Source organism: Myotis daubentonii, chromosome 16 (genome assembly GCF_963259705.1).
Source record: "Myotis daubentonii chromosome 16, mMyoDau2.1, whole genome shotgun sequence".
NCBI classification, from domain to species: domain Eukaryota; kingdom Metazoa; phylum Chordata; class Mammalia; order Chiroptera; family Vespertilionidae; genus Myotis; species Myotis daubentonii.
Window position 1 is genome coordinate 54,584,402 of NC_081855.1, and position 23,337 is coordinate 54,607,738.

General features: G+C 63.6%; 2 protein-coding genes and 1 long non-coding RNA gene across 7 annotated transcripts in view; 1 reads left to right on the plus strand and 2 right to left on the minus strand.

Moving 5' to 3' along the window:
* The window catches only part of LOC132219112 (uncharacterized), a 74,817-nt gene that overhangs the window by 38,170 nt on the left and 13,310 nt on the right, over positions 1-23,337 (plus strand). The gene's annotated exons all lie outside the window — the stretch shown is intronic.
* UNC13D (unc-13 homolog D) lies at positions 543-14,650 on the minus strand. Of its 4 annotated transcripts, none has more exons than XM_059671258.1 (33): positions 14,517-14,650; positions 14,255-14,405; positions 13,541-13,576; positions 13,207-13,314; positions 13,061-13,120; positions 12,908-12,974; positions 12,517-12,700; positions 12,007-12,051; positions 11,816-11,884; positions 11,594-11,663; positions 11,353-11,457; positions 11,166-11,258; positions 10,991-11,094; positions 9,800-9,917; positions 9,565-9,689; positions 9,373-9,463; positions 9,237-9,293; positions 9,065-9,162; positions 8,913-8,964; positions 8,687-8,820; positions 8,487-8,607; positions 7,326-7,469; positions 7,080-7,178; positions 6,776-6,982; positions 6,565-6,633; positions 5,643-5,722; positions 3,866-3,971; positions 3,716-3,787; positions 3,005-3,088; positions 2,807-2,927; positions 2,483-2,606; positions 1,835-2,031; positions 543-1,365 (listed from the first exon to the last, which is right to left on the minus strand). In XM_059671258.1, exons 1-33 carry the CDS (start codon positions 14,615-14,617, stop codon positions 1,244-1,246), a joined length of 3,414 nt encoding a protein of 1,137 aa, XP_059527241.1. In that variant the 5' UTR covers positions 14,618-14,650; the 3' UTR covers positions 543-1,243. The 4 variants fall into 4 exon arrangements, with proteins under 4 accessions (XP_059527241.1, XP_059527243.1, XP_059527242.1 ...); XM_059671260.1 differs by having other exon boundaries at positions 14,255-14,402; positions 14,517-14,613; XM_059671259.1 differs by having other exon boundaries at positions 14,255-14,402; positions 14,514-14,604.
* WBP2 (WW domain binding protein 2) lies at positions 15,868-23,112 on the minus strand. 2 transcript variants are annotated; one of them, XM_059671266.1, is made up of 8 exons: positions 22,959-23,112; positions 20,408-20,516; positions 19,165-19,300; positions 18,341-18,433; positions 17,781-17,915; positions 17,506-17,628; positions 16,985-17,061; positions 15,868-16,886 (listed from the first exon to the last, which is right to left on the minus strand). In XM_059671266.1, the coding sequence occupies exons 1-8, from the start codon at positions 23,015-23,017 to the stop codon at positions 16,833-16,835; spliced, it is 786 nt and encodes a 261-aa protein (XP_059527249.1). In that variant the 5' UTR covers positions 23,018-23,112; the 3' UTR covers positions 15,868-16,832. The 2 variants fall into 2 exon arrangements, with proteins under 2 accessions (XP_059527249.1, XP_059527250.1); XM_059671267.1 differs by lacking the exon at positions 17,781-17,915.

Here is a 23,337-nt window from a genome sequence, read left to right on the forward strand (position 1 = left end):
GGGCTCCTCTCTGTGTGGCCTCAGAAGTTCAAAGCTGAAGAGGGCTGTGGAGCGATCCCAGACTTCCCACATGTCACCCTTGTGCAGGCTCACAGAGGGTAAGGGACTTGACTGGGGTCACGCAGCTAGAATGACAACCGGGCCCCAGGTGCTGCCTCCCAGCACATAGGCCACTGCCCCCGGCAGGGCTGGGACCCGCTCCTCCAAGCCCTGCTGTGCAGAGCAGCCGCTCAGCCCCAGCCTGTGCCCGGGTGGCTCCCCGCTCTCGGTGCTCCCCCTGGAGTTCCCGGGCCCTGTGCAGGGCAGGACCACAGAAATGGGTGTGCCTGGCAGTGTTCTGTTCAAAGCTCTTGGCCCAAATATCAGTGATACCAGTTGCCCTGCATCTGCTTCTGCATCGGTTACCCCACACTCACTCCCTGCCTGTGACGTGGGGGGGAGGGGTGGGCCAAGCCCGGGGTGGGGGCAGCCCAAGGTGTCCTGCAGGCTGGGCGGGGGTTGTATGACCTGACACCCGGGCCCCACTGTAGGCCAACAGCATGTTTTCTGAGGACGATGGATTGCGATTTTTTTATTTTTGCTAAGAACATTTTTAGGTGCTGGTACTGGCTCGGGGAGGAGATGTCCTCAGTAGATATGGTTAGCCAAGCTGTCCTTTCGATTCGCCCTCCATGCCAGCCCCCCTGCCTGCCAGCTCTCTCCTGGCAGAGCCGGTCCCTGGCTCCAGGCTCCTTAGCTTGGGTGTTGGCAGCCCCGTCAGGAGGGGACTGGGCTCCTTCATTATGGCTACCCGCCCCCTGGGCACTTGTGCCCACAGCCCTAGCCCCAATGAGTCTGAGTGGGGGTGCTGAAGAGGCTCAGGGAGCCTACCCCCACCACACACACACTGGCTGGAATAGGTTTCGGGAGACAGATGGCTGCGCCCCTGCTTTGCCAGCACTTCCCAGAGGAGAGGGGCAGGAGATGCACAGCCGCCTCCCCTCCCCTGGTGCTGGGATTTGGCAGAGAATGCTGAGCCAAGGCTGAGGCAGGGCGGGGGCCGGGGGGGGGGGGTATAAATACTGCTGGTGGTGTCCCCAGCACCGTGGGCCCCACTCTGGCAGGAGACCAGAGGGGTCTGCACTTGGCCTTCCAGCCTGGCAGAGCCCTTCTGAGTGTTAGGCCAGGCCGGAGGGCTGCACCGCGGTGGGGACACCCAGACCTCCCAGGAAAGCCTGTCCCTACCGGGGCCCGACCTCCACGGCTACCTCCCAGGCTGTGGGGCATGCTGGGAGGCCTGCTTGGCTCGCTGCCGCCGCAGCTTCACAAACGCCTGGGCCTCACGATCCCCCTTCCTGCTCTCCAGCAGCCGCAGGACTGGGTCCCCTGTGAAGAGAGGCGTTTGGGGGTTAGGTTCGGGGGGGGGGGGGGGGCAGTACCTGGGTAGTGCAGGGGACAGCAGGTGACTGTTACCTTCTAATATGAGGACCTCAGGCTAGCTAACCTCTGTGCCTCAGTTGTCTATAAAATAGCAATAAGAGTATCTGCCTCATTGGGTGGTGGTACGGATTGAAAAAGTTATAGTATATGTCAGGAAGTAGAACCGGCCCATACGTGCACAAACGCGACCTCCTGTTAGCAAGAGGGGCCCTCCCCAGGTAAATATGGTGACCTTCCCCCACCAGAGACAGTCCCCACACTCAGCCTGGCGTCAGTTACGCTGGCTTCTTGATTGACCCAGAGGTCTCAGCAACAGCCACCACGCTGGCTCCAATGGCCTCACCTCGGGGGGCCTCAGTCTGAGCCTTGACAGGCTGCCCCTCCCCAGCACCCCCAGCGCTGGGCTCAGGCCTACCGTTGGGCGTGGGGTAGGTGAGGGGCAGGCGCGTCTGCGGCACCTCCCCAGGCTCCTCAGTCCCGTGCAGGCCGTGCACCGAGCGCAGAGGCAGGAAGGCCTCCCCTTCCAGGTCGTCGGCCCCCAGCGTGTCGTGGTCCAGCACCGTGAGCAGGAGGCACGCCCCATCCTTCTGGCACGGCTCAGCAGGCACCAGGCTGGGTGGGGGGCAGAGCGGGGCTCGGCTGCCCACCCCACACACTGCCACTCCACCCACCCCCACTCATGGGCCCTCCTCCTGGTCCTGAGGACAGGCCAGGACTGGGAGGGAGACACCCACACTGCGGGGAGGGAGGGGTTGCAAAGGCCACATGGTCTATGCTGACTGGGCCGATGCTTTCAACCAGGGGGCGTGTCCCGGGGCGGGGCCGCTGGTGTTGGGCAACAGAGGACTTCAGGTCCGGACCCTTCCCTGGAAGTGACAGGGGGCGTCTCCCCCAGCAGCCTTGCCCCTCCAGGGAGCAGGCTGGGGACTGATGCCAGCAAACCCTTGTCCCAGGTGCCCCTCCCACGGACCCAAACGAGGTCACCTCAGGGGAGCCCGTTGGGCCCAGTCAGCGCGAGCTGGTCCCGGGCTGGGGAAGCGCTGCGAGCGTGGGGCCCACTCACAATTCAAAGGTCTCATCGAACAGCGGGTGCAGGTCCTTCTTGTGCTTCTGGGTCTCCCGGGGAGCCAGCTCGGGGAATTCGTGCCTGGGCTCCAAGGTCAGCTGGACAAAAGGGTCGCTGGAGCCTGGCAAGTGGCGGGGGCGGGGGTGGGTGGCTACAATGGCCAAGGATACCCCAGCCCCCTGTCCAGCCTCCACTCCCTGCGGCTGTGCCCTGCTCGGCAGCACTGCCCCCTCCCGGCCATCCGGAGGAAGTGCACCCAGTGCTCCCGCTGGGCGAGCAGAGCCCCGGGCCCGGCGTGGCCAGCGGGCAGCCCGCACTCACCGTTGGCGTCCAGGGGCAGCAGGTTGGAGGCGCTGAGCAGCTCCACGCGCAGCTTCTGCTCGGAGGCGCGGTAGGAAGCCTTGATGGTCACGGCCCCGAGCTCCTCGGTGGTGGTTTCGGCCTGGGGGGGGGGGGGGCACGTGCGCGTCAGCGGGGGCGGGGCCGGGGCGGGGCGCCCGGGGGAGGGACCTCCCTCACCTGCTGCTCCAGGCGGCTGCTGAAGTACCTCCTGATGAGCTCGCGGCTGGAGGCCGCCTGCAGCTCCAAGTCCCTCTGCAGGTCCTGGGAACGGGGCCAGCCCAGAAGTCACCTGCACTGTCACCCTCCGCCTCGGCCCAGCGCTGCCCTCCCGGAGCTCGCAGCCCAGAGGGCGAGTTAATCTGACATGGAAAGCTCTGGGCGCCGGGACCACAGGCCGGGACACACCCTCAGGATTGCCTGGCAGAGGGGCGAGCCACCCTAGCACCCCCTCCACATGCTCAGACCCTCACGCCTGGCTTAATGTTCTGCTGCTGCTGTTTCCTTTTTTTGGAAAACGAGGCCCACGGTTTTTTTGTTGTTTTGTTCATCCTCACCCCAGGAGATTTTCCCATTGATTTTTAGAGAGTGGAAGAAAGGGAGAGAGACAGAGAGGGGTAAACATCCATGTGAGAGAGACACATCGATTGGTTGCCTCCTGCACGCACCGTGACCCAGGTCCAGGGATTGCAACCGAGGTACATGCTCTTGACCGGAATCGAACCCAGGATCCTTCAGTCTGAGGCTCTACCCATTGAGCCACACCAGCCAGGGCTAAACGGGCCCACGTTTTCATTTGGTGCTAAGTACTGTGGCTACGTAGCTCTCCTGGACACAGGTGAGCACAGGAGGACTGGCTCCCCCCACCCCAGACCCACCAAAGGCCCGTACCTTGAAGGTGGCCGTGTGCAGGGCCTCGGGCGGCAGGCCACAGCCCTCAGCATAGAAGCAGATCTCCAGGTTCTAGAGGATGAGCAGACACATCAGAGGTGACCCCGCGCACACACCAACAGGGATATCATTGCATCACTGGATTCTTACCTGCAGCGCAACCTTCAGCCTCCTAGAGGCCAGGGGGCAGCTCCGCTGGGCCGTGGCCACCTCCACCAGCACCGTGAGTGTGTGGGTCCAGAGCAGGGTCAAAAGGCTGGGTGAGGAGCCGCGGGATGCCAGACACAGGACAGAAAGACGAAGACGGGGAAGCAGAGATGCTTTTGAGAAAGGACCTCATGGGACCCAGGCCCATCCACAGCTCCTCCTCACCTCACCCCCCACCTGCTTCACAGGTGAGACTGGGGCCAGGGCCCAGGCAGGGAGCTAGGGAGTGAGGGCTGGCCTCCTGAGGGCAGGGGGCGGGCAGTTGGGGGTTAGGGCAGCTGGACCCAACCTCGTGCGGAAGCCTCCTCAGGATTATCAACGCCAACAAACAAGGGGTGGGGAGGCTGCTCCCCATGACTGATCGTGGGTCAAGATGGCAGTGGCCAAAACGAATAGGATTTCAGCCCGCCGCATGGAAAAGCATCTGCTTACTGTTGGGAGGGAAAAGTAGCAGCCAAGCCACAGGCCTAATAACCACCTGAACTCTCACGTGTCAAAGTGGAGCCAGGCGGCTAAGTACAAAAATGTGCAGTGGAGAGCGTGGAGGTCGACATTCCAAGTAGCTAACTCAGTCACACACTCATGCACCAAACACTTCTAAGGGCTTTTGAGACAGTGGAGAGTAAAACGCCTATCTTGGTGGAGATTAAATTTCGTTTTAGGTGAAAATCAAAGCTCAAAACTGGCATTCTATGGCTTAAGAAATAAAGAAGGTGGGCTTCTGGCCTAGCTGGTTTGCTCAGTGGATAGAGCATCAGCCTGCACATGGAAGGGTCCCACGTTCAATTCCGGTCAGGGCACATGCCTGGGTTGCAGGCTCGATCCCCAGTGGGACATGCAGGGGGCAGCCGATCAATGATTCAATGATTCTCTCTCATCGTTTTTTTTTCTCTCTCCCTCTCTGAAATCAATATATATATATAAATTTTTTTATAGAAGGTGCAGTCTTGCCCTGACCAGTTTGGCTCAGTGGATAGAGCGTCGTCCTGCGGACTGAAGGGTCCCAGGTTTGATTCTGGTCAAGGGCATGTACCTTGGTTGCGGGCACATCCCCTGTAGGGAGTGTGCAGGAGGCAGCTGATCGATGTTTCTCTCTCATCGATGTTTCTAACTCTCTATCCCTCTCCCTTCCTCTCTGTAAAAAATCAATATATTTAAAAAAAAAGAAGAAAAAAAAAAGAAGGTGCGCTCTTGTGCCCCCACCCCCCATCACTAGGAGTGGAGTAGAGGGCAGGGCCTGCGGCCGCCTGGAGGATCTGACACCATCACCATTGTCACTGTGCCTGCAGCTCACGACCCCTTCCTTTGTACAGGCTCTGCTCTCAGCACCTCAGTGACTCATTTAGTCCTTAACAGAGGCCAGAACCACGATCATCGACACAGAAGACTATACAGTAATCCAGTCAAGAGCATCCCCCAGCAGCGGCGAGGCTGAAGGCTGAATCCAGCTTGTCCAGACCCCATGCCCTTGACCTCATCCCCCGCTGCCCCTGAATCGTGGGAGAGGAATGCCAGCTGCCCCTGACATTAGGGGGCAGTCTGCCAGGCCGGATGGCCCGGGGCTCATGGAGAAAGGGCATCAGGAAGTGAGCTCCCTGTCCCTAGAGCAAGCACGAAAGCAGAGGCTGGCGGCCTCCTCCCCTGGCAACGATGCGGGGGCAGGAAAGGGGGGCAGGTGGGGCAGGGTGAGTGTGGGCGACGGGGCAGCGCTGCTGCGGACCTGCTGAAGTTCTCCTGCACCAGGTTGGTGTTCATGTAGTAGAGCTCCACCTCCAGGAACTTCATCAGGGGTAGGATGGCCTGCAGAGAGGGGCGGGCAGCACGTCCAGCTCGGCCCAGCCCGGTCCCACCCGGCCCTGCCCGCCTTGCTGCTGCTCCCCCAAATGCTCTTGCTTCTTCCCTTGTTTCCTGCAGGTCTTGACTCCGCCGGCACCCACTAAGGCCTTCCCAGGCCTCGCTCTGAAAACACAAGCCTGCGACACGTCCCGCTTCTTTTGTGTTTCATTTTTCTCTTTGGCACCTATTGGCTAACGCACCGTGTGTGTGTGTGTGTGTGTGTGTGTGTGTGTGTCCATATACACATATTCACACACACACACACAGTATATTTAGTCACGGCAACAGCTCTAGTTACAGACGTACTTGGTTCTGCTTTCACCGCCCCCAGCAGAATGTAAGCTCCAGGAAGGCAGGGCTTTTGTCACGGCGCTCACTGCCCCGTGTCCCCGTACCTAGGCAATGCCTGCCTGCACAAGGGGGTGCCTGAATAATGATGGGTTCGTGAGGAACCTCCCAGCCACCGAAGGTAAGCCTCACTATCCCTGCTGGCAGATGAGGAGACAGGCCAGCGGGCGGTGTGAACAGGCAGCTGCGCGGGGAGGCGGCCGAGAAGGGTGCGCCAGGCCTGTTTGGCGGCGAAGTCCCATGGCCGCCTACACTCACCGCGCGAGGAGAGCTCGGGAATGTCCCACCCCGCCCCCTCAGCACCCAAGGAGGCCCAGGAGGGCACAGTCCTTGCCCACGGCTGGCCTGGGGGACTTCCCTCGGACACCCCTGACGTCCAGCCTCCTGCCAAACCTGTTCTCCTTCGCAAACCTAGACCCATGGAGCTGGCAAAGGTCAGCGAGAGGGAGGCCACTCACATCCTCCGGCAGCACGGACTCCCTGACGCCCACCAGGCTGTGGATGTGCTTGGCAATGCCCGCCTCCAGCTGCGGACACAGAACAGCAGGGCGGAGGCCAGGGCCTGAGTTTAGGTTCGGGAAGGAGTGGGGGCTGGACACCAGCCTGCTGCGGGGGAGGCTCTAGGCTGAGGATGGGTGGGCCAGGGTCACCGTGGGTCGGACAAGGTACCTGCTCGGCCAGGGTGCGGACGCCTGTGCGGATCTCGTGGCTGAGCCCCGCCAGCGCGCTCTGCAGCTGGGCGTGCAGCGTGTTCTGCAGCTGCTCCTGCTCCAGCACAGCCCCTACCCGCTGCTCCAGCGCCTCCCATGCCAGCTGGGTAGGTAGCTTGCCGATGACCAGCCGCAGCTGCTCCATGTCATTCACCACCACGCACAGCTGCGGCAGGAGGGCACAGGGATGCAGAGCTTCCTGAATAGGGGCAGGTGGGCAGTCTCTACCCGATCCCAGCCCAACCCTTAGCTCTGGTCCTTACCATATTGGCTGCCAGGCCCTGGTCCTTCTGGCCTGCAGCGAGCTCACGAGCCCGGGCCTTTATCAGGCTGCAGTACACCAGGGCCAGCCGACAGGTGTCCTGGGGTGAGGAGGGGGTGGTCAATGGGGGGGCAGATGGCGAAGGCACAGGAATCTCAAGGACTGGGGACGCAGGCCCTGGAGAACCAGGGTGGGCGGGAATGAGGCTGCCTTAGAAGGCGGGAAGGCCGCGGGGAAGATGCCGCACCTCCACGAACTTGACCGTGATCATGAAGGCCTCCTCTGGGTCGGGCCAGTCCAGCTGCTGGGCAGTGTGGCCGATCTGAGCAAAGCAGGTGGACAGATCCACAGCCGAGGTGCTGTGCTTGATCAGCTCACCCAGGGGCACCAGCTGGGAGATGGGGAACAGTCAGAAAGGAGATCCATGCCCTCCTCCCTCCTCCCTTCCACAGCATTCCTTGCTTCTACCATCTGCAAACACAGAGCTGGGCAGGGGGCTACAGGGGAACAAGCAAGGCTCCGCCCAGACTCCCTCCCCGCAACCCCACCCTCCCCCCAAACCCCAACCACCCACACCCCCCACTGCCCTCACCAGCCCCACTCCCACCCCCTACCACGCCCACCGCCCCACCCCCCACTGCCCTCACCAGCCCCACTCCCAGCCCCCCTACCACGCCCACTGCCCCACTCCCCACTGCCCTCACCAGCCCCACTCCCACCCCCCACCACGCCCACCCCCCCACCCCCTGCAAAGATCAGTCTGTAGCCAAAACCGGTTTGGCTCAGTGGATAGAGCGTCGGCCTGCGGACTGAAAGGTCCCAGGTTCGATTCCGGTCAAGGGCATGTACCTGGGTTGCGAGCACATCCCCAGTGGGAGATGTGCAGGAGGCAGCTGATCGATGTTTCTCTCTCATCAATGTTTCTAACTCTCTATCTCTCTCCCTTCCTCTCTGTAAAAAATCAATAAAATATATTTAAAAAGAAAAAAAAATCAGTCTGTGAAGGGAAGCCACAGCTCCAAGGATAACCAGGCAGCGTTTTGCATACAATTGGCCTAGAAGCATCCTTTAGCCCGGCCGCAGCGGCTCAGGGGTTGAGTGTCGACCTATGAACCAGGAGGTCACGGTTTGATTCCAGGACAGGACACATGCCCAGGTTTTGGGATTGGTCCCCAGTAGGGGGCGTGCAGGAGGCAGCCAATCAAAAATTCATCATTGATGTTTCTGTTTCTCTCCCTCTCCCTTCCTCTCTGAAATCAATAAAAATATATTTTTTAAAATAATGAAAAAGAAAATGAAAAGCATCCTTTATCACCAGTGACCTGCTTCTGAACATCTTCAAGTCCCCGCGAGCCCCAAGCCCCACCCTAAAGCCGGGACCCTGCCCCAGCCCAGGCCCCGCCCCCACCTGGTCCATTTGCACCGCGCGCTGCACCCGAGCCAGGGCGACGCTGTAGGTCTTCTGCAGCCAGGAGGGGATGGCGGGCTGGAACCAGCGGTGGCAGCTGTCCAGGGCCAGGACTCCATCCCTGGGGAGAGCCGGGACTCAGCCTGGGGAGGCGGGGCCAGCGGGGCGGGCTGCCGTCCCTCCTGTTGCCCGCGGCCCACCTCTCTGAGGGCGCGGGGCCCAGCCGGCAGAGCTCCTTGAGGCTGATGTAGAGCTGGAACAGGCTCTCGCCCATCTCTGGGGACACCGGGCCGCTCACCGCCGCGGCCGTGTGGTCCTGCACCCGCTTGGCCACCTGCGAAGGGACCGCGTGGTGGGTGGGCTCCAGGGCCGGGGGGTGGGGGTGGGGCGGTGCGGGGAGAGAGAGGCCTGGGCCCGGGGACTCACCAGCCACTGCAGCTCCAGGAAGGCCATGGAGAAGAGGTCGATCTTCAGAACACTGCGGGAGGGGCAGCGGGTGACCTGGTGCCACACACGGGGGTCTCTCTGGTCCGCGTGCGGAGCCCCGGCCCCCTCTCTCCCAGCCCCGCCCCGCTCACTTGTGGAAGAGTTTGTTCCACGTGCGCTGGCACTGGTGCAGGTCGCCGGTGATGTCCTGTACCAGGCCCAGCAGGGCCTTGCCCGCCTCCAGCAGGCCCTGGCGGGGACAGAGGAGAGCTGAGCGGGGTTGGGAGAGCGGGCACCCAGCCGCCACCCTGCACAGCCCCTCACCTGCACCATGGGCTGATGGTGCTGCTGCTTCATGTGGAACCATTCGACGGTGCCAGTCTGCGGGCAAAGAGGCAGTGAGCAGGGGGGCTGCTCGGCCCAGGCACATGCCCTCCCCATCCCCAGGGGGGCACCGTACCCGCAGTGCCTCGGTCACCAGGCGGGGCAGCGGGGCACTGTCCGGGCACAGCTCTCCAAAGGCCTTCATCTTGCACATCTGGACCAGGACCCTGTGGGGACAGAGAGCTGCTGCCCACCCCCTCCCTCCACAGCTTCCCATCCCTGAAGGCGCCCCCCCCCCACCCCGTTCCCTAGTCCCCGACCAACTGACCGGAGGAGAGACTGCAGCCGGGCTGGGGAGTCAGCGACCGAGAGGGGGAAGACGGTGCGGAACCTCCGGATGAGGGCCAGGCCGTAGGCCAGCAGGGAGGTGAACGAGGTGGCCAGCTCCTCCCGCTGCAGGCCCGGGAAGATGCTGTGAGGCCCCAGCTGCACGATGGGGCCCCCACAGCCGCTCCCGTCCCTGGGCCCTGCCTGCCCAACACCCCTCACCCGCCCCAGCCCACCTGTTCTGCCTGGAGACGGCCCTGGATCCACTGGTACTCGATGCTGGTGATGGGGTGCAGGAGGCAGCTGCTGGGGAACTCCAGGCTCTGGTAGACTCGGCTGTAGGCCAGCCACTGCCTGTGGCACACGGAAGCCCTCAGCCTGGCCAGGCTGGGCACCTCCCTTCCCGCTGCTCGCCCAGCCCAGCCTGGGGTGGGGGGCGGGGGGGGATAGCGCCTCCCCCGCCCCGAAGCCTCCTGGGAATCCCACTGACCCGCCGAGGCTGAAGGTAACCCAGAGGATTTTTGTGCCTATAATGCTCTTCAAACATGTGAGTTAATCACCCGTCTCTTAAATTAGGACACGTGTGATTTTAAAATTCGACTTTCTTGCTGCTTTTGAAAAATCAGATTTGGAGACTTGAGCAAACACTGGCTGGAACTTCCCTTTAGATAATTCAGGGGAGACTTCCCCGAGGTGGCGATGACGATGAGACAAGGTTCGAGTGGGAGGGTGGGGGCGGGCACAGCCCTGGTACTGCCCTGCCGGGACATGGCGGCCACCTGCGTGACAGGCCCACCGAGCAAACCAGGCCCTCCTCACCTGCCCCCACCTGTCCAGGAACCCCAGCTTCCCCCAGTCCTAGCGCTGCCTCCTTCCACCCCTGACTCCAATGCCAAGTGTCAGCCCTGCTCAGGGCAGCACCCGCTGTGCCCTCCTTCCGACCGACCCCGTGTGCACTGAAATGCCTGTGAGCTCACATGTGCGCCTCCCTGGCCTTCTCACAACTGCTGTGACACCGGATGCGACAGGCCCAGCAGAGCCATTAGCCTCAGGGCACAGACTTGCTGCAGGAAGGCAGTGGCCTTGGGAAGGGGGGTGGGCCTGGGGCAGGGCTGGCAAACTCAGAGGCCCAGGATTCCGGTGCTGGCAGGGAGTGACGTGGGCCCGAGGGCAACGTGACGGACTGGGGGGACATGCCGCTCCACGCTGACCCACCGCAGCCCAGGAAGAGGCTGCGTGGACGTCAGCGCTGAGGTTTCACGAGAGCTGGCGATATGAATCTGTACGGAAACCTCCCGATTTTACAAGTCGGCAACGAACTCAAAACTGAAAACACACAGTTTAGGCCAAACAGAAACCTCTGGGGGGTTAGAGCCGGGCTGCCGGCCCACGGGGGGCCGGAGGGAGGGAGGGGGTGGTGCGCTCACGCCATGGACTGGTGGAAGTCGGACAGGTCCTTCTGGGTGGCGTGGAGAAACAGGATGGTGGCAGCCTGGGGACTCAGCGACCCGTCCCAGGAGGTACTGCCTGCCTGAGGGGACAGGCCGAGGGGTCAGGGCCTGGCAGGCAGACCGGGCCCTGCCCAGCCCGGGAGGGCGGTACCTGGTGCTGGGTGACCTCGTGGGCCACGAGCTGCTGCAGCAGGTGGAGGTGCACCGTGTAGCTGTGCTGGGAGCGGCTGGCGGCTGTGGCTCGCTGCGGGAGGGCCAGTGCGGGGTGAGCCGAGCCCCCGCGCCCGGTGCGGCCCGTCCAGCCCACTGGGGGCCCCTGGCCCTCGGCCCAGGCCTACCCGCTTGTGAATGAGCTGGAACTGGAGGTGGCACCGGCCACGGTCTGGGTAGGTCTCGGTGCAGGGCTCCAGACGGTACCACTGATCCTCCCGGCAGCGCAGGTCCTGGCGGCGGGGTCAGGAGATGCTCACACTCACGAGTGGGGACAGGGAGGCGCCAGGAGGCAGACCTGGAACCCGCCCCTGACGCCCTCCCCGACCCCCTCCTGCCTCTCTCCCGCCTCTTCTCCGCCCCACTCACCTGGAGCCTCAGAACCACGTTCCCCAGAAAGTCGTCCTGGCCCTTGTCCTTGCGGGCATCCTTGAAGATCCTGTTCCAGGCAGGGTGCGTGAGGGAGACGGGCCCAGAGCCTGAGGGGCCAGGATGGCACCTGCCCCCCATGTGTGGCCACCGGACCCAGGAACTGGCGTTGGGTGTGTGGGGGAGCCCCCACTCCTTCCCTGGGAGGCCGGCGGCACCCACCTTCGCAGCCCGTGCAGGTCTGTGAGCTCCCCGAGCTTGTGCCGGACCGACTCCACAGTGTCCAGGTCCCTGGTGGCACAGGTTCGAGCTGGAGGTGGAGGGCCTCCTGGGAGCTCCTGACCCCCTGGGTTGAAGGCTGACACCTCGCCCCCCCATGTCTCCCCACTCCCACAGCGGGGCCTGCTCCTCACCACATGTCCAGGTGGAAGCTCGCGCTGTTTATGTCCTCAAACTCCCTGTCGGGAGAGGAGGACACGGGTGAGGGCCTCGGAGGGTAAACCCATCATCCAGGCCACAGCTGCCCCAGTCCCCGGGAGCACCACCCACTGTGGACTTAGCCTCTTCCTGGCAACTCCACCTCCCCTCCCAACCGCATCCCTCCCCCGGTTTTATAGTCAGACCTGGGGGAAGACCTCTGCACCCCCACCCCTCCAGCACACGGCCAGCCCTGTCTGCCCACCCTGTCTGTCCGCCCTGTCTGTCTGTCCTGTCTGTCTGCCCCGTCTGTCCGCCCCGTCTGTCCGCCCCGTCTGTCCGCCCCGTCTGTCCGTCCCGTCTGTCCGCCCTGTCTGTCCGCCCCCGTCTGTCCGCCCTGCCTCAGGAGTGGCCTTCTCCTCGGCACAAGCCAGGCCCCTCCCCAGGCCAGGAAGTCCTGCTGGTCTCCCTCCCGGGGGACCCTCCCACTGGGACGGGCCACGTACAGGATGAAGGTCTCGTCCCAGACGGGGTTGAGCGTCTGGGCGATGACCTGGGTGCGGTGGGTCTGCTCCTCGGGGATGGTGTGCCTCACCACGGCCTTCGGCTGCCGCCGCCGTGACCCCGGGCTGCCCCCCGGCACGCCCACCCCCTGCTCGATGCCCAGCAGGCAGTAGGGGTCACTGAACCCTGGGGGGAGAGGCAGGAGGGTGTTGGCCCGGCTCTGGGAGGGCCCTTCATCACCCCCACCCCAGACTCCGCGGGCAGGGAGCCATCAACGCCAGGGCAGCCTCAGGGTGTCTGGGGGAGCCGAGCCTCCACTCAGAGCTCCAGGACAGACTGATGCCAGGAGAGGAAGAGCGGGAAGGAGGCCCTCAGGCCCCAGCGCCCACTCACCGCTGACATCCTTGCCCAGGATGCCCTTGGCTTGTTTCACTGTGGCCTTCAGACAAAATACCGGCTTCTGGAGAGAGACGAGGGGCGCCTGAGTGGCACAGGGGGCTGGGCTCCCAGCCCCGCCCCGCCCCCATGGCCCCGGGCCAGGGCTACCTCGAGCTCCTGGACCTGCTGTAGCATCTGCTGGTGCTCCTCGGGCTCCACCTGGAAGGCCTGCGGGCAGGAGCGGGCGGTGGGTGGAGCGGCCAGGCGGGAAGGCGGCGGCCTGGGCCAGGCTGCAGGGGCGGGGCCGCGCTCACCTCCTGCAGGTAGCGCAGCAGTTCCGAGGCCTCCTTCACGTGGCTGGGCTCGGGCCTCCCCACGCGGTGCAGGACGGTGTAGAGAGCCTCCTCGTAGAGCAGGGCCCGCTGGGGCACAGCGGGGGCACCTCAGGACCCAGCCACCCACCACCAGGCCTCAGCCCCACCAGGCCCGGGACACAGCACCGCCTGCCCGCAGCGGGGCTGGCACACCCACACATGCAGGGGCGGGTGGGGGGGCGCTGTGGCCGTCGGCCGGATGCCAGGGGCTGCTTGGAGGATGCAGGCCGCTTCCCAGCCCCTCTCTGCGTCCCGCACTCCGGCCGGCTCTTACCTGCTCCGGGGAGAAGTGGTGGGACGGAGGCTCGATCTGGGGGGCAAGGTGGAAAGACAAAGTTTGGGGGGCCGGGGTCAGGGCCTGGACCAGGAGCGGCTCCGCAGAGCAGGCCCCGCCCGGCACCCAGCCCCGGCGCACCTGTTCCCCCAGTTCCCCCAGCAGGCCTCCTGGGGGGCCCGCCCCTGAGCCGCCTTCCTCGGCCCCCGGCCTGTGGTGGCCGAGGTCCATGGTGCTCAGCGCCCCGGCAGCGTGAGCCCTCGGCCCCCGGGGCCCCCTCCTTCCCTTCCCCAGAGGAAACAGCGAGGCTTATCGGTGGCCACGCTCGCGCCCCAGCGGCGGAAGTGAGGCCCGGCAGCGGAGGTGGGAGACGGGGGGTCATGGCAAGCAGGCCTGGGGGCTGCTCAGCGGGTCCCCAAGCCGCCTGGCCCGGTGGGGGTACCCCCTGCCTGGTGGAGCCGGTGCCTTTGGAGCCTGAGGAGCTGGGAGGGGGGCTCCACCAGAGAGAGGGGCTCAGACCCCGACCTCAGGCCCAGGGGTGGCCCAGGGAACACAGACCCTGCTCTGCTGACCCGGAAGGCTCTGCCGGGGGGGGGGGGGGGGCAGGGTAGGCGAGCACACGCTCAGCCCCAGCCCCAGAGAGATGGGGCCCGCACCCCAAGACCACAGAGCCCCACCCAGGCCAGCTCTTCTCCCCGCTGAGGTCACTCCTACCTCCCTCGTCGGTTGGGGCAGGGGATCCTCTGTATCTCGGACCCTGCGGCGCCTTATCTTGATGGCCTGTCGCAAGAGGGGAGGGCGCCGCTGCTGCGAGTGGGACAGGAGTGTCGCCATGGTGGCCGCTGCCCTTCCCTCCGCGCCGCTGCTGCGGGGGAAGATAGCGAAGCCACAGGATTATGCAAAGGGCCAGGGCTGCCACCCTGAGCCGGGAGGGGCGGAGGGCAGGTGGGGAGAGGGTCAGGCCCGCTTTCACCACCTCAGAGGCCCCGTCGGGGCCTGCACCTTCCTCCCTCCCGCTGGGCTGGCCTGTGGGGATCCTGGGAGGAACTCCGGGCTGGAGGCAGCCGGTGGCCTCATGGGCGGGCCGGCCCCACCCCACCCCACCCCACCCACCCTCCTGCAGAGGCTCCCGAGGGTCCCTGCTCCCCAGCAGGGGGCGCCAGGCGGGCCGACTCCCCGGGTGGGTGGGCTCCCACCCACATTTCCTAAGTGGGCCCCAGACCTGGGGTGGGGTCTGGGGGGACACAGGGCGGGGGCTCCAGGGAGGTGTCTCCCCGGCAGGTGGCCAACTGCTCAGCCTGCTCCACTCCACAGGTGACATTCCACCGAGGTGACGGCCAGGCTGTGCCAGGCGGGGACGGCCCGAAGGCCCTGCCCCCACAGGACAGCAGGAGGGCGCCCCTTCAAATGTCCTGGGGGGGTGGCCAGCCGGCAGCTGCCCCGAGCTGGGCTGGCAGAGGCGGCGAGGCTGAGGCAGAGCCTGGCCTCCCTCCAGAGGGCACCACGGTCCCAAAGAGGCAGGAAAGTGGACACTTCAGGGCTCGGCTTTCTCAGGGCCCAGGGCCTGCCCAGGCCAAGGCGGGGTGGGAGGGAGGGAGGACAGGCCTGGGCATGGATTCTGGCTCCTTCCTACGCCCTGCCTGGGCACTAAGCGTCACCAGGAGGGTGGCACCAGCACGTCCTGGGGGCCAGTCTGGCCAGCTGGAGACACCCGTCTCTTGAGCCAAGCAGCTCCTGGGGCAGCCGTGGGCAAACTACGGCCCGCGGGACGGATCCAGCCCGTTTGAAATGAATAAAACTAAAAAAAAAGACCGTACCCTTTTATGTAATGATGTTTACTTTGAATTTATATTAGTTCACACAAACACTCCATCCATGCTTTTGTTCCGGCCTCCGGTCCAGTTTAAGAACCCACTGTGGCCCTCGAGTCAGAAAGTTTGCCCACCCCCGTCCTGGGGCCAAGCCTGGGCCCGGCCGCACTGCCAAGGGTGGTGAGCACCGCGATAGCGACACAGGACCTCACACAGGGAGCCTGGCCCGGCCTCCAGGCCTCCTCTCCAGGGCACTGCTGGGCGGCACCAGCCCCGGGGACGGAGGGGGGGGGGGGCAGTTGCTGAGTAACCGCTGGGGAATGGAAACAGCCAGGCCTTAGCTTCCTGGCCCAAATGGGCCGCGAGAACAAGGGCCTCCCACAGGAGGGCACACTCCCGCCCCCGGGCCTCGGAGCTGGAGCCGGACGGACGCTCTCCTCCCCAGGGGCCACCGCGGTCACAGAGCCGCACACGGTCCAGTTACTTCACTTTTACTTCACATTTTCAGCAAACAAATCAAGGTGCACACAGGGTTTATTTCACATTAATATATTAACTGGAATTGTTTTGTCAAATAAATAGGGAATTCTCTTTACATCACCATCTCCTCGCTGCACGGCCAGTCCGGGAGCAGGCGGGAGCAAATCTGAGTGCCCCCGGGCGCGTCGCCAGGCGTAAGGGGAAGAGGGCCGGCGAGGGGCGCGGAGCCGTCGGGTCAGCCACCCAGGCGGGTCCCGGGGGCAGCGGCCTGTGTTCCAGCCCACCCGGCCGCCCCCAGTGGCCTGCTGGGACGCACACGCCTTCTCCAGTCCCAGGAGCCCCTTCTGGACGGGACAGGCCGAGGGATACCAACCCAGAAACACTAGCAGGAAGCAGGGGGCTCCCTCCTGAGCCTCAGTGTCCGGCCCGGACGCACCCTCCCCTGGAAGCTCACGTTAAACACGTCACAGCAGTGGCAACGAATGACCAGGAGGGGGGCGGCGGGGGGAGGGGGGTGTGACGCCGGAGGCTGCTGGGGATGGAATGTGAGCTGACAGTCGGCGGAGGGGCCTCCATGGCCAGGCCCAGGCCGAGGGCAGGGAATGTGAGCAGGGCTGCCGGGCCCTTGGGGGGACCGGAGGCCGAGGACAACGTGGCTGCCAAACGAGGGAGCTGGACTGCGGCAGAGGAGGTGGCCAGAGAGTCCCTCCGTGGGTAGAAGCTACTAGAGCAAGACAGGGACTGGGGGACGCCCGCCCCGAGGAGAGCCCCGGATGCTGCGAGGAAGTGCGCTGGGCACCTGTGGGCCCCGGGAGAGTGTGGGGAGCTGGGGGTGCAGCTCCCAGCCAAGGGGCCCCTCCCTTCCATGGATGCAGTTCCTGGCAAGTGTTTTATAGTCAGACCTGGAGGAAGAACAAGGCCTCCCCATCACCCACCCCAGACCCGGCCCCCAGGGGAGGGGAGGAACGAGGATGAGTGATGAGAGGCAGGAGGCGGGGGGTCTACTGGGTCTTCTTGTCCTCCGGGGGGTAGTAGGGAGGGGGCGGAGGCTGGTTCTGTGAGGGAGGGAAGGAAAGGTCAATTAGAAGCTCAAACCGAGCCCAGGTCTCCCCACCCCGCAGTCCCAGCCCCTGTGGCCGCCTGCCGCACCCACCGTGGGCATGTAGACGGTGTGCGGGTTGTCCGGGTTGTAGTAGGCGCTGGCAGCTGCTTCTGCGGCCTTGGCTTCGGCTGTGAAGGCACACACACCAGGGATGAGCCTCCCCCTCTTCCAGCCGCCGCGGGGCTGGGGCTGCTCTCACCCAGTGGCCGCTGCTCAGGGCAGGGCGCTAGGACCCAGCTCTGTCCACAGCACAGCCTTAGCTTTCCCTTACCCCCCCCCCTCCCGCCACTGTCCCCCCCAGTCCTCCCTTCCTGTCACCACCCTCCAGGTGGCCCCGGAACCATCTGCCGGGAGCTGAGCAGCTGAGAAGGCCGAGGCAGAGGGAGACCTGCCCGGACCCAGCTCTTCATCCTGAGCAGCACCTGCCGGGCCCCTGGGCAGTCCCTAGGCCCGGGCCATGCACCACTGCGGCTCCCAGCAGCCTCCACCGTTCCGAGGCCCCCCCCCCGTGCAACCCCAGCCGGGACAGGGCTGGTTTCCCAGGACGGCGGGCGGGCAGCCCGGGGCCTCACCTGCAGGAGTGGAAGGGACCTCAGGGCCGCTGACCGGCGGCTCCATGGGCCCCGGGTAGGGCGGTGGTGGGGGCTGCACGTATCCCATGGCCCCGTCCATCATGGGAGGTCCTGGATAGAACTCTGCTCGGCAAGAGAGGGACAGGGACGCCGTGAGCGGCCAGCCCCCTGGTAGTCCTGGAGCAGGTCCCACAAGTTTCCCCTCTACACCGCCCTGGCCTGGGTGGGGCTGGTTAGTGGGTGGGTGAGGGGTGGGCAGCAAAGGGCACACTCACCAGGTGGGGGCGGTGGGTAGGGGTAGCCAGGAGGGCAGGGGTACATTCCATTGGCGACGGGCGGGGGGAAGACATAGGGCCCGGTGGGCAGGTAGGAGTACCCATAGGCTCCAGGGGGGGCTTCGCCTCGGGAGGCTGCAAGCACAGGGGAGAGAAGTGCGCTCTCAGCCCTGGGAGGGGGGCTCGGGGTCCCAGGATGTGCACAGCAGACGGGCCTTATCCCACGCCATCCGCCCCCCCACACGTGAGCTGACCTTGGTCAGAACAAGGTGAGGGGCCAGGATGGGGAGAGGTCAGAGGGGGAGAGAGGTCAGAGGGGGAGATCAAGAACGGGTTAGAGGGAGAGGGAGAGGGAGAGAGGGGGAGGGAGAGAGAGGGAGGGAGAGGGAGAGAGAGAGGGAGGGGGGAGGGGGAGGGGGGAGGGAGGGAGGGAGGCTCAGGGCTGGGACTAGGTAAGGATGCCTGTGCACACAGCTCTCGGGGGCTTAGAGTGTTTGAGGTTCTTGTCCCAGCCCCCCAGAGAGCCCCTGTAGGGCCCCCGATGTCTAGAGCCCTGATACCTTGCGACGCCACCTGCAGCATCCGCTGTCCGAACTCGATGGCGCCCCCTGCCGTGAAGGTCAGCTTGTATGAAGCAGAGCCTTCCCAGCCACCTGGGGAGGACAGCGCAGCCAAGCTCAGGACAGTCACTGTGAGACCACTGGTCCTCTCCGCCCGGCCGGCGCCCGAGGCTGTGGGAAAGGCCTGGCTCTGCGGCCTCGACGGACCAGGCCTCGGCCTCCAGCCACGGCGCCAGCTGCCACCTCCGGGTGAGCCTCCGGGCTTTTCCTCGGGGAACAAACTCGCCCTCCCGCTCAGCACTGTGAGTGCACCGGCAGGGCCTCCCACCCGGCAAGCCACTTCCCAGGAGCAGGTACCGGCAGCAGCCACCTGCGTTCAAGCTCAGGGCTGATTCACCCTGAGGGGCCCAAGGATGGACTCCGGACCCTCTGGCCTGGCTCCCGCCAAAGGGGACCTGTGAGCCCGTGACAACGCGAGCTCCCGGGGCGGGTGAGGGCCGGGGGGTGGGCAGAGGTCAAGGGCGCCTGGGAAAGAGCCCGCCAAGCAGGACCTCCCGGCATCACAGAGCAGCTCCTCGGGCTCCAGGGAGAGGCCCCTCCACCCTGAAACCGGGACGCGCCCGGGTCACAAGCGCTTCCAACCAAACCCACCTCCGCTACACAGCGGGCGCCCAGGTGTGGGTGCTGGACGCTAACTCAGACCAGGAAGAGGACGAGCTGGGACGATAGGGGACCAAGGAGGCCATCTCCACGGCCGCCGCAGCCGCCAGCCTCTCCGGAAGCCCACGATGTCCCTAAGCCCCGCCCCCGCCCCAGTCACCCACCTCCTGCCTCAGCCTTCACTGTCCCCTTGACGTAGTTTGCACCGAACACGGGCTGCTTGATCTCACAGTCCTTCATCAGATAAAACGGCATCATGAAGGACCGCATGGCGTCCTTCCCCTTGGACAGAAAGATGACCTGCAGCGAGAGGAGAGAACCATCACCAGGCAACCGCCGCCCAGCGAGCCATCGCTTCCTGCGTGTGGCGAGTCCACGCCAGTGCGGGGCGGGCAGCCTGAGCCAGGGCCCAGCGGCCAGAGCTCTCCGCTGGCACAGGCCCTCCTGGAGAGAGCCTTTCACAGGGAGAGGCCAGACTTGAGTCCCAGAAAACCGTGCCACCCACAGGCAGCACGGGAGCACAGACGGCTGTCAGGCGGTGGAGGAGGTGCTGGATGTGGCGCGGAAGTGACAGGGCCTGCAAAGCTGGGGCGGAGGCAGGGGCAAGGCAGGGGAGGAGTCCTGAGGGAGTCTGGCCTGAGCTTTGCAGAACCAAGAATGAAGGCGTGGCGAGGGCGTGGCAGCCGGACAAGGGGGCTGAGGGACCCCTCCCCAGACTCACTGCCCAGGCGGCAGGTCTCACACCCGCGCTTGCAGAACCATCAGTTTCACACCCACACTCCGGTGACCGAAGAAGCCACCTGAACCACCAGACATGGGCTTGGAGCCTCCCCTTTTGCTGCTAAATCCCGGTGAACGTGAGGATGTGCTCCACCCCCGCCAGGCAGGCCTGACTCCTGGGAACCCCAGGGCCTCTCCCAGGACGCCCGCTGGGATTTCTCTGGAAGCTCTCAGGCGAGGCCACTGTCCAGCCCGGCATTCCTCGCTCTGCAGGGCTGCGCCGGGCTCTCTGCCCGTCCGGAGGCTGTGGTCATGCTACTGCATCCTGGTTACCATATTTATCACTGATGTGCGAAGGCCTGGAGGCGATGCCTACAGAAATCAAAATAACAGCAGCCTCTCCTCCCAGGCCAGGCCATCCCAGCAGCTGCCTCCAGAACACAGAGCTTATGCAGCAACAGCGCTGGGACTTGCAGGGTTCACTGCCCAGTGGTCAGTTCGGCTGCACAAACAGCCTGGTGGTTCTAGGACCCAGAAGCACGTGGCAGAGAAACTCCCGGAGTGAGGAACTACCTGTCACGTGGCTCAGAGGCCGCTGGACTCACAAGACTGAGGCTGCCCTAAGACTCACATCAGCTGCAGGAGCCACGCCTCCCAGCCAGCCAGCCACGGTAAGGGGTGACTCACCCGGTAAGGGGTAAGGTAAACGGTGCCTTTCTTGGTCCCTTTGAAGGCCTCTGGCACATTCTTCATGTCATTGAACGTAAGTTCCACATGCTCATAGGACATGAGGATGCTGCGAGGAGAAAAGAGAGGGTCTGATGAGACAGGCTGCAGCCACGATCTGTTACCCAGGGACCTGGCATGCCGTCTCTGGAACAGTTTCAACATTGCTGCAAGGAAGCTATTCCCACAGCCATGGGAGAGATGAGCTAGTCGGGGTTCTACTGAATTCCCAGCCCCACTATCAGCCCGAGTGGCCAGCGCAGCAGAGCAGCCGCCGGGCTGTGACGAGCAGTTAAGTGGTCTGAGGTCACTCCTATCTCCTTCGGAGTCCTTATGACAGGTGTTCCATTTCTGTTGGTTTTTTATTTTTATTGATTTCAGAGAGGAAGGGAGAGGGAGAGAGACAGAGACGTCAATGATGAGAGAGAATCATGGATCGGCTGCCTCCGGCACGCCCCCAACTGGGGATGGAGCCCACAACCCGGGCCTGTGCCCTGGACCGAAATCGAACCTTGGGACCCCTCAGTCCGCAGGCCGACGCTCTATCCACTGAGCAAGCCGGTCAGGGTTTTGTTGTTGTTGTTGTTTTAAATATATGTTATTGATTTTTTACAGAGAGGAAGGGAGAGAGATAGAGAGTTAGAAACATCGATGAGAGAGAAACATCGATCAGCTGCCTCCTGCACATCTCCTACTGGGGATATGCCCGCAACCCAGGTACATGCCCCTGACCGGAATCGAACCTGGGACCTTTCAGTCCGCAGGCCGACGCTCTATCCACTGAGCCAAACCGGTTTCGGCTGTTGGTTTGTTTTTTAATCCTAACACATAAACATTCTAAGACATGATTACACATCACAAAATGGCTGGCTTCGGGGTTCCTTTCAACCTGGGGCTCGTAAGCTGGGTCTGCAGGGGTGTCAGACCCTGGGGCCCCAGAGATGACCCTGTACCTGCCTTTTCCTGGGAAAACCTCCAGCTTTCATCTCTCTCAAGGGGTTCGTGACTTGAAGAGTGAGAAGGTCAATTTTACACATGGAATTTTGAACACGCATTTAAGCTGCAAAGACTGTGTACACGTTTTGTTTTCAGATGCTGAAGCATTTTCTGAAACAAGGCACACCATTCTTTAGCAGCACTGAGCCCCAAGCCAGGCAGGAGGCCCAACCGAACTGATACATCTTGTCCCAGAAAAAGCTCGCTGAGAGGGTAAGAAAAACAGTCCCGGGCGATGTTACCAAATCGCATCAACAGTGTGTCAGGCCAGGGACTGGCTGGAGCACAGAGGCTACAAACGGGGAGCAACGTGAGGTTTCTCTGATTATCAGATAACAAGGTTGGTCTAAGTTCACCCAGTTCCTCCTCCCAAATATCACAACTTCCTCCACTGGGGAGGGGTCAGCGGGAAGGGGCCGGTACCGGAAAAGAGAAGCACAGTCCAGAGAAGAGAGGTCATGACAGGAACAGGATGGCAGGTAAGATGTAGCGTCAGGGCTCCTGGGTGAGGGCCCTGGGCGCGCTCAGGACTCTGACTCATCCAGCTTCCAGGTGGCGGCTGCTGGGCCGGTGCTGCCCTGAGCGGCGACAGGCTCTGATCCACCAAATCGCCTCTGGGGACTCGGGTTCCTAAGCTCCTCCTGCCTTTCCCAGGAGCGTGGGGCTCAGCTTAGTCCACCCAGGGCGGGCGGCCCGATGCTCAAGGCCCACAGAGCAAGCAGAGAGGAGCCATCCAGGAGCCCAGGCGGTGGGGGACAGAGCATTCACTGGGGTGGGGTGGGGGGGGCGGTAGCAGAAAGAATCTGCAAGTGGGGAGACCTGTGCTTTGGGGAATCACCAAGCCGACAGGTATGGCGCTGGACAAACGGTATCTATCTAAGCTCAGCTCTGGCCTGGCTCTCATCTGAGCAGTTCTGGAACATACTGGAAGTTTCACCTACTGATTTTGGAGTCAAGACTCCTTTCCTGGAATTCCATCTGTTACAGCTCTGTGACCTCGGGCAAGTCACTTAACCTCTCCTTCCCCCCCCCCCCCCCGCCCCAGATTCCCTACCTGTGAAATGTGTATAATAGTAGTATCTGCCCCACAGGATTTACGTATTAAATACGGTAGGGGAGGGGCAGTGCCTGATGCGTAGTAACACAGTAAAGGCCCAATAAGCGGCAATTATTTTTGTCGAAGGCTCTTCCCATCACTTACAAGTCGCCTTTTCTGGGAAAGGGGCTCAAGAACTACCCCCTGGGCCCCACTGGCTTCCTTCAACTTCGTCCCCGTCCGCCGCCCCACCCCCATCCGCCGCCCCACCCCCCTCCCGAAGCTGATCATGGAACCCGGCCCCCCCGCCCCCGCGGCCCACCCACCTCCTCCAGCCCCGCCCCCAGCCGTTACCCCCCCGCACCCCGGCACCGCAGCCCAGCAATCTCCCCTCTTCGGCGATTGTTTTGCCCAGCGCCCACCGCCCACGCTCCTGTCGCCCTCCCTTCGGGCCTCCCGGATCTTGTGCAGCGTTTTCACCTCTCGGTGTTGTTGACGATCACTCCGCCGCCCTCCGAGTGATTCTTGTTGAGCGCCATAGTCTCTTGGAAAGGGGTCCCAAGACTAGCAACGCAGTGCGCTTGCGCTCCTCTCGGCCCGCCCCTAGTGGCGTCGTTCGCAATAGAGTCAGCCAATCACAGCTCTTAGCCGGAGGCTGGCCCAACCACCTGATCCCGAGTGTCACGTGGTCAAAGAGTTTACATTCTCTCCCCCTTCCGCCTAGTCTCGCCTGCATCACAAACAACTTGAAGACTACAATTCCCAGAAGGCAATGCTCCCTCAACCTCTCTGTATACTAATGAAGGATGCATTCTGGAACTTGTAGTCTTCCAGACCATAGGCCTGGATGATTCACTAC

What these genes read in the sequence shown, in the direction of transcription:
- UNC13D (XM_059671258.1), bottom strand. Translation starts at nt 14,617, where the DNA reads ATGAGGCCACCGGCTGCCTCCAGCCCGGAGTTCCTCCCAGGATCCCCA. An exon ending in GCCGTCTCCAGGCAGAACAG is followed by an intron (nt 9,690 to 9,799) that starts GTGGGCTGGGGC and finishes CCGGGCCTGCAG; the next exon opens with CGGGAGGAGCTGGCCACCTC. An exon ending in GCGCGGTGCAAATGGACCAG is followed by an intron (nt 7,470 to 8,486) that starts GTGGGGGCGGGG and finishes CCCATCTCCCAG; the next exon opens with CTGGTGCCCCTGGGTGAGCT.
- WBP2 (XM_059671266.1), bottom strand. Translation starts at nt 23,017, where the DNA reads ATGGCGCTCAACAAGAATCACTCGGAGGGCGGCGGAGTGATCGTCAAC. An exon ending in ATCGTCAACAACACCGAGAG is followed by an intron (nt 20,517 to 22,958) that starts GTGAAAACGCTG and finishes TTCTCCTCGCAG; the next exon opens with CATCCTCATGTCCTATGAGC. An exon ending in AGTGAAGGCTGAGGCAGGAG is followed by an intron (nt 18,434 to 19,164) that starts GTGGGTGACTGG and finishes TGTCCTCCCCAG; the next exon opens with GTGGCTGGGAAGGCTCTGCT.